The 9186-nt window shown below is 40.9% G+C and overlaps 1 protein-coding gene across 1 annotated transcript in view; it reads left to right on the top strand.

Moving 5' to 3' along the window:
• LOC109467541 overlaps nt 1-6996 on the top strand; it is a 31566-nt gene extending 24570 nt beyond the window's left edge. Inside the window, exons 23-30 of the mRNA XM_019765562.1 lie at nt 404-873; nt 1267-1380; nt 2351-2578; nt 2986-3111; nt 3468-3629; nt 4101-4406; nt 4524-4850; nt 5528-6996. Of these exons, the coding sequence (XP_019621121.1) occupies nt 404-873; nt 1267-1380; nt 2351-2578; nt 2986-3111; nt 3468-3629; nt 4101-4406; nt 4524-4850; nt 5528-5532 (1738 nt within the window). The 3' untranslated portion in view covers nt 5533-6996. The remainder of the gene's footprint in view (nt 1-403; nt 874-1266; nt 1381-2350; nt 2579-2985; nt 3112-3467; nt 3630-4100; nt 4407-4523; nt 4851-5527) is intronic.
• The last annotated feature ends 2190 nt before the right edge of the window (nt 6997-9186 follow it).

Genomic DNA, 9186 nt, shown 5'->3' with positions numbered 1-9186 from the left:
AACTAGTATCGGGCCGTTAGCCGTTTCCTTCGGTCAGCCGAGAGCCCTTCGCCCGCCTGCCTAAATTACCGCTACGGGGGAGTTGAGCCCGGGGGAGTTTGGCTGGCCCTTTACTCGTTTGTCCGGCCAGCCAAACTCCGTGCTAGACTCCCCCGTAGCGGTAATTTACACCAGCGGGCGAAGGGCTCTTGCGGCCCGGAAAACGAGTTTGGTTTCCAGGGTAATATAAATAGTGAACGTAAACTAGAAGCAATATTGCCTTCCCCTTCGCTTTGTCTGCCAATACAATAGTTTTTCACGTAATATATAGTAGCGCATCTTTTTTTATTTTCCATGCAGAAAAGCATATGGTTTAATTTCCTTACAACATGTCTAACAACGATCTTTTTTATTTGTTTGGAAGGTGCCACCTGCCAGTCGTGCCCAGCAGGTCGGTACAACCCACAGGGAGGAGCGACCAGCTGTCCACTGTGCCCAGCCGGGCGGTTCAGTCCCGGCCCTGGCTCCACCGGCTGCAACCTTGCGCGGCTGGCACGTACAGCCCTAGCGCTGGCTCCACCGGCTGTACGCGCTGCCCTGCCGGACAAATCAGCACCGCGAGCGGAGCGACTGGTTGTCAGCGCTGCCCAGCTGGACAGCACAACCCCACCGCCGGGTCATCCTCATGCTATGTCTGCCCTGCCGGGCGATACAGCTCCAGCGAGGGATCTGCTAGCTGCCAGGCCTGCGCCGCCGGAAGGTACAGCTCCAGTCCTGGGTCTACAGGCTGTCCACTCTGCCCTGCCGGACAGTACAGCGCAACTACTGGTTCTATCAGCTGTCAGACCTGTGCGGCTGGCAGCACGAGTGTCGCGGGTGCAACGGGCTGCACGTGTGAGAGCACACTTCATTCTTCAACATAGACAAAATCGCCTAATTATGTTTATCGAAGGAAAACATATTGTTTTAACTCAGTTTCCTCCTCCTCCTCTTCTGTTCCAAACACTAACCTCTGTCTGACCTGGCCGATTTGTTGACGTCTGCCACCATGGTGACTGGTGTTGGGTTACATAATGTTGCAATTGCATGGTCTGCTCTACTCCTGGTCACCATATACTAGTAGTATGTGAATGTGTTTGAGTAAAGATTAACAGGGCAGACCATGTCCGAAGGTAAACATTATGCATTTGCTTTGCAAATGTTACTTCTCGAGTTTGTTTATCATTTGCATAGATCTAGAAATACGGACAGGTTGACCATACATTAATTACACTTATTTACATCTAGCCAACAACGAATGCCAGTCCAACCCCTGCCAGAATGGAGGACAGTGTGTGGATGGGAGTAACCGCTACGATTGCAATTGCCCGGCCGGGTTTGTGGGAACGAACTGTCAGACAAGTAGGTACACATTCAACCTTCAACTTTACAACTTAAAGTTTAAAGTCTTAAACTGTAGGTTTAAACATTACATTTTAGAGCAGACGGTTACAGATTAGCCTATAATGATGGATTGTACATGTTCGTAGACGTAAAAACTAGAAGAGTAGGTAAAGATTCAAGATTTCAAGTGCAAAGAATTCTCTATGTGCTAGGTCCTTAGTTGAGGAATGTTGCAGGGGTCAAATACACATTCGGATTTGTTTAGTACTTACTTGTAAAATGCCAAAGCAACTGGGGTCCATGTTATATGTGAAAACTCGGAGATTAAGACTCTGTCATAATGATTGGACCCTTATATCAAGATTAGACTTTAGATAGCTGATAAAGACTGTAGGATTTGGTCTTAAAAGTCTTATCAATTTTGGAAAGTATTTAATTTTCACTAACATAAATTTGATTATGTATACCTTCTACCTTTGGTACACAGAAGAAACTTCGCAGTAGTCAAAAAGTTTGTCGTAGTCAATTTAAGTGGATATCGTATTGAAATTAAGGCGCATTTTTAAACCACTGTACTAACAGCTGTTGGATTTGTGTAGAGCCAAACATTACTAGTACTATCATCGAGCCCTCTGTACTAATACTTACTAATACTCACATAGCTAATGCCATGCAAGAACGAACATATGGTAGATAAAGTATGTAGGTATGTTACTGCGTGTTTCAAGTAGAGAGAAGAAACAGTGATAATTAGTAGATAAACAATATTACACAGTGGTATTTGAATAGATTTTAATATCTAGCGTTAGAATATAGTATTTTTAGTGTCGAACTGTTCTGTATTCATGTCTTCCATGTTCTAGACTACATATATGGTCACGTGCATTTAGTCCATCTAGACAGGAATCTACAATAAAAATTCATATCATATCACTAATCATAGGTGTAAAACTAACTTATTTGACATCGTTGCTTAATTTTTCCTAAGATCTGTTACAAGATGTCGACGGATACGTCCTGCGCCTTGGAGACTGTCCTGGGAATGACGTCTGGTCTGGGTCGGCAAGTCTGGAAGGCTATGCGAATGAGTGCAATAGATATTCGACCTGCAGGGCCTTCTTGTTTGCGTCTAACGTCAATCATTGCTACTTAAAGTCCGAGACTTGCAGTTCTCCAACTACTGCCAACGCGAATGCCGTGTTCTACGACAAGATAGGTGATAATTTTGTGAATGGCTTTCTCTTGTTGGTTTGTAAATGCTAGGAAAAAGTTTTCACAGAGAAGTTTTTACTATATGGAGATCTTCCCTGGCTTCCATGATTTTAGTAACTTGTAATTGTCAACTATCTGATCCCCGAGAAAATGTATACCTAACGCAGGGAAAATTAATTTCCTCTCGGTTGCTTTACAAGAATAATGTTGGTACCATAGATTTCCTTTTGTGCATTTCTTACATACCAAATAGTCAACGGGCAGTGGTTAATGCCATGTTGATCAATTTACCCATGTCATTGTAATCTTTGTCCTGTCATTTTATTTGGCATCATAATCTTCGTTACTTCATTAGGAAAACAGCCCCTGATTCAGGGACGAAATGTAAATGTTTATGTCTTCCATGTTCAGAGTATCACCCAGCTCGCTACTGTGAAGGCCAGACAGCTGTCTTTGCCTGTGGCCATGGGAAGGTTATCCGGGTCCTGACAGCTTTGTACGGGAGCAACCTTGACGCATGTGGCTCCGGCGGAAGAAGTAAGAATAACTTCCAAAATCAAATCCAGTTGCTTGAGTAATTTTTTTGTTGACGTGCATCGAATGTCTAACCTTCATCGATGTAACTTAATTGCCTATATATATATTAAGGTCACATTGCCTAACCTAGGCCCGACCGGGCTGTCTGGGTGACCAAAAAAATTTAAATTAATGCACACACAACGACTAATGTTTTCAGCTTTTGTTATGATTTGTTGTCACTAATATTAATCGTACGTCATGTTCTTGTGAACTGTCTAGCATGACCCTGGATCTTTAAATGTGATATATGTTATATACATACGCTGATCATCAATGTTAAAGAACACATAATGACCTGTAGATTAACTCCACAGCCGGATGTGTGTCGTCCTCGGCTTTCGGAATAGTCAGGGACAGATGTAACGGCCAGGCGACCTGCTCTATTTCTGTAAGCAATAGTGTTTTCGGTGACCCATGTTCTGGAGTCGGAAAGTACCTGGAGATCGGTCACCTCTGCGTTCCTCCCGGAGTCCAAGGTTAGTTTCAAACTTTCTCAGTGTTTTGCACTGCCTCAGCTTTGCGGAGACGAATACTAGATCAATATGAGATCCAGAGGGATGAAGCTGAGGATTGAACGTAATGTTGTTGGTAAAGCCAGGCTGTGGTTATTTTTTTATTCAAATGAAAAGACAATAAAGACACAGTGGTGGTGCACCCATGTTAACGAACTTTCGTAACATTTTTTTTTAATTTCTTGTTATCTTCCATTTACGTTTGGGGGCGAGTAACAGTTAAAACTTGAAACTGTACCTTTTTTTTCTAAAACAGGTACTTCCGAACATGCACAGAGAGGGTAGTAATGTAGTGTATTGTTGTTATTTTCATGTTTGTATGTCGTAGATAAATTCCCCACACTTCCGGAACACTTTCTGAACACTTCCGGAAAATGCATCAATGTGTGGGAAGATATAGACCGACAGTAAATATATATTTTTGTTCTTCTCTAGCTCGGTACACACATTTGGGATGCTTTACGGACCAGGATGTCCGAGCCATTTCAACTCTGGAGGGCACAGATGCACGCCTCGATAATCATTACCTCTCTCGCGTTAATGCCCTTGAAAAATGTTACCAGGTCGCAAAGTCTCGTGGCTTCACGATGTTCGCTGTGCAAAACAGCGGGTGGTGTGCAGGGTCGACCGACGCGCCGAACAGGTACAATATGTACGGGTCCTCAAACCTTTGCTACGGGCATGGTGAAGGTGGACCTCATGCAAACGACGTCTACATGATTGGTGCTGCTACTGTTGCAGGTACAGTGCTCTTACTCCCCCTTAATTTACTGTACATCATTTGTAACATATTTAATGGGTTATTGTACTAGAAGTTGTTGTGTTGATCATTATGATCATAACCGAATATCCATTTAGCATCCGCATCAGGATCCGCTACCGTTCAGCTGGTTGGTGGATCTGGCAACCACGAAGGAAGGGTCGAAATCCACCACAATGGAGCGTGGGGAACGGTCTGTGACGATGCCTGGGATATTAACGACGCAACTGTGGTGTGCCGCCAGCTAGGGTTCAGCGGCGCTGCCGAGGCACGTTCTTTTGCAGCCTTCGGGCAGGGTACCGGACAGATCTGGGTAGACGAAGCGAACTGCAGTGGAACTGAGGCTCGTCTGGCGGACTGTCCCAGAAATGCATGGGGTCAACATGATTGTAGCCATTATGAAGATGCCGGCGTTGTCTGCAATCGTAAGTTGAAGTATCACTAGAGCTAGGCACTGCCAATTAAGGATTTCTTTCCCAGGGTTCAGCTCCAAGGCAGCAGTATAAGATTTAGTAAAGATGAACAGCGATCCACATCTATACCGCCAGCGTAAAACCCCGTCGAAGCAATACGCACTCTGCACATGACACAGAAGTTTATTTTTTACGAACCAAACTCACTACTTCAGAGGTGATGGAAGGAGAATCAACATAGAAAGCTCTTTTGAAAATCTTTTGAAAATCTCACTTTTGGATAACAAGTTATAGACGAAATGTATTCGAAGGGCAAATTAAACTGAGAATAGATGAATTTTAATTTTAATGGTAGGAGAACCAAGGCTGCCTAATCGACCCAAATTTGTTGCTTATATTAGGCTCGCTATGTCATGTTCCGCCAAACGGTATTATCAGATGTCCTACTGTTGCGTTTGCTTTTCCGCGAGCAAACGTTTGCACCGGTGCAATTCTGTAGACCACAAGTATGTAAATTGTACATGTCAGATAAAAAGGTATCCTTGACTGTCACCATGGTGGTTCGGGTGGCAGAGGAGGACTGGCACCCGACTTAAGTCTTAAGTCAAGTAAGACTGACACAGTTCTAAAGTATATTACGGCCGTACTGCACTGCAGCATTTTTACTTCTCTCTAAACTGTTACTGCAGGCTAAGAAGCTGGCGGCTCCCCTTGCACTGTAAACTGGACTACGAACGGACTGGAAACATCGAACGACTTCTCATTTATCGATCCTATTCATCTCCCGCTTAGAATGATTGCCAGAATAAGTAGTAGTGCTAATATAACATTGAAGCTGGTTTAGATATCAGCGTAGGGTATAAGAAAGAATAAACATGATATTACGAATATGATATGATACAACATGATATGAATTTGTTTATTTGAACAAGGAGTGTTAATATAACTCACACATTGAGGCTGGTTTAAATATTATCGTAGGGGGGGTTAAAGAAAGAATAAAACATAATATTGCGAATGCAATTGTCTGACACAACATGATATGAATTTGTTTATGTGAACATTCCACATTTTACAATTGAGGGGGTGCGTGCAAACAAGTGGTTGATATTTCCTTCAAAAATTGTCTCCTGCTCTAAAGACACTAACATCGATATATAACAGAATATGCATGATTTTATTATGGCGTTTCGAAATGAAAGTGATTTGTCATAAAATTTGCGACTTAAAAATGACCACAAACCAGTACTGTATAACAAAAGGGCAAGATGACTAAAATACAGAGACAAAACATTAAAAAGAAATATGATCCATTAGATGTTTTCAACCCGGGGGGCCAACGGTAACTGCGATGGAATGCTGGTAAATTAATTCAATTCCTGGTAAGTGATTTGAAAACTTTTGGCAAACAACATTAAGGAAACAAAAACCATGAATTGTTTACAAACAAATCAAAAACTTGATTCAATAAGACCCTACATTGTATTAATTCCATTTGTCAGTGTTATCTTGCAACTTACAGAAGGAAGGTTAAGTGTTTAATGATTCATGTGTCAAGATATCATTTAAGTAGTATATAAAATAATATCAATAATTCAAAACATATATTCAATAATGCTAGTCGGCGACATGGTTACTCTATGACGACATTAGTCTGACGCTACGTCACTGTGTTGCCCTTTTGTAGTTCTCAGGCCTACCTGCGTTCTAATCGTCATATAAGTCACATCTAGTCATATAAGTCTTTCCAACATTCATTCTACCTTCGTTAGCAAGTAATATAATGGTAATAATATTCAATATAATAATTAATAATGATTATAATAGCAAATCAACAGCCACAATCATGACCATGAAATGGTCATCATATTTGACTACAAATCGAGACAGGGAAGCTTAAATTTCACTGCTATGATGATTAGGACGCTGGCAGTCGACACCTGAGAAGGATTATATTATATTCAAGATGTGCTAATTAATATAACATAAATAATTGCAGAAATTATTCTTATGAAGCTGATGCAAGTTTAATGTTCAAAATTGTGTGTGGTACAACTATAACAACTGGGACATGAAACTTGAATCATTTCTCTAAGGATAAATGCTAATTCTAATTACAATCATGTTAAGTCATAATCTTCGGCAGTCAACACTTCTATCGGTCAGAAAATGATAATAATTTAACATCTTATGTTGAAGCTTTGTAGTAGATATAAAGTTAAGAAGTTCATTAGGTCGTTAAACCTTAGTGCAATCAGCGGCTATTGATGTCTTTCTTGCAGTTTGAATAAACTTGCGGTTGGCGTCACTATCATTGTCTTTTGTTCATGATTTAATTACAATGCAGTACCATAGAATACCACTAGGTGGTCAAAATTCTATTTTTTTTAAATTATTATTATTATTTTACCAACACCTATCCTCATGAAATATCATCAGCTACCCACAGATTGTCAAGTTTTGCTATTTTCTAACACACGCACAGACAGACAGACAGGACAGACACACAGACTCGAAAACATAATCTTTAGGCCACAGCAAGTAATTTTTATGGATGACATCAGCGCGCGCATTAATTTTCGCCTGATTTTGAAAAAAAAATTGTTGCCTTCTGACAGTGGTCCATATGCCGAAAATGGGCAAATTTGTCTGTTGCCATGCTGGAAGGTAGATGCCATGGTACACACACCTGATAATATGTTATCCCGTAAACAGGTCACCTTTTATTGTATATAATTCTACGGTATAATTTTATATCGGTAATTGAGGAGTTCACACTACAATTCAAAGTAAAATATAGTTTACATCCAAAAAAGTAACATTCCCTTAGTTACTAGTTAAAATATAAACATTTGGTAGCTGTAAAGCATTATGTTCCTCGTGTAACCTTCACATATCGTGATAGAGCTGCCCATTTTCTATATTTCCTGAAAGCCTTAAAGGCCGTACTGATAAAATATCCGAGTGCCTATTTCTTCCTCACTCTACCTTCTACAATGTTCCAACGCATTTGACAAATTTGATTGATTCAGTAGAATGCCAAACAACAGAAGATACAAATTATAAGTTACGATTAACCATGCAGCCAGAAAATCTGTTTTAGTCGCTATAGCTAGGACCACGCAAACCAAGGCCATGGTGCTTCAATCTGCTAGTAATAATTACTAATACATTTTGTACATCTGTACTGTAGTCTATTAAGGGCACAGTCCACCATTTCGAGCTCCAATTGAAATATATGGCAAAAATCTTAGACTGAGCTGTCACAAATCGCCTACTTAAGTGTCCAACTATTGAAAACTCACATTGACACTGTAGCTTGGCCTGCAAATGGTCCATTTAGCCCAAAATTCTAATTTTTGGATCGGCACAAACTCATCGTAAGATGGCCGCAATGGCCTCTGACCCCCTGTACACATCACCAAACGCAACAACATAGCATCGTTTCTAGAGATCTACCCAGCATCAAAAACAAGCCCCAAAAAACTTCTTTTTTTCAAGGAAACAAAAAACAAAAAAGAAACCCTTCCAGCAAAATGCCAACAATTAGCAAGATATACCAAGAAAAAGGTTGTTTACAGTTGGTTTTGATGCTCTCACCAATGGTTACTCAAAATGGGCCTTCTGGGCCAGCTCGTAATGCCGACCTTTGCCCGACATCTATACTCTCTCTACCTGATCTACTTGTTCCATTGGGGTTTAATTTGATTTGATTTGATTTATTAGGCTGTATAAAACATATGTATACAGCCAGGACTGCCCAACTAGCCGGGGGCTATTATAACGGGCTAGCCCTCACAACAAGAACATAAACAATTCGGAACAGGTAACAGTTAACAGTGTCGGTTACACTTCAGATAAACATACTATTATGTTCCGGTCTAATGTTAACAAGCTATGAGATCTAGCCTAGTCGTCATGCTTTTACTATAATTACATTGTGTACTATATTTACATGTCAGGTTGTCATGTAACACATGGGTCATCCGTTCTGCAGGTTGACGCTTCGGCCGTTGTGCCTGTGCTATAAAGTTCGCCGGTACCATTACAACCTACTAGATATTCTTCGTTTCCTCCACACATTATACTTTCATCATGTGTTCCAATCACAGAACTGTCCGTCCGATTTGACATGTATCTACGGTCAGTAGTCACATCGTAAACTGTTTCAACTTCTTCAGCTGATTGATAATTGCAAGCTTCCATATAAGGTCCTTGATAATTGTATATCTGGCAGTTCGCAGCTTTGGCCCTGGAGGCTCTGTTATACGATAAGTGAGTAGAACCAGTTGCAGCATAGAAATTAAAAGAATCGTTGTTGGAATCGGTGTTTGCGTTTAGTGAGGCA

The sequence above is a fragment of the Branchiostoma belcheri genome, unplaced genomic scaffold (assembly GCF_001625305.1).
Source record: "Branchiostoma belcheri isolate BF01 breed outbred unplaced genomic scaffold, Haploidv18h27 scaffold181, whole genome shotgun sequence".
Taxonomy (NCBI): Eukaryota; Metazoa; Chordata; class Leptocardii; order Amphioxiformes; family Branchiostomatidae; genus Branchiostoma; species Branchiostoma belcheri.
The sequence above is the reverse complement of the archived record's forward strand: the minus strand, read 5'-3'. Positions and strand labels throughout refer to the sequence as shown.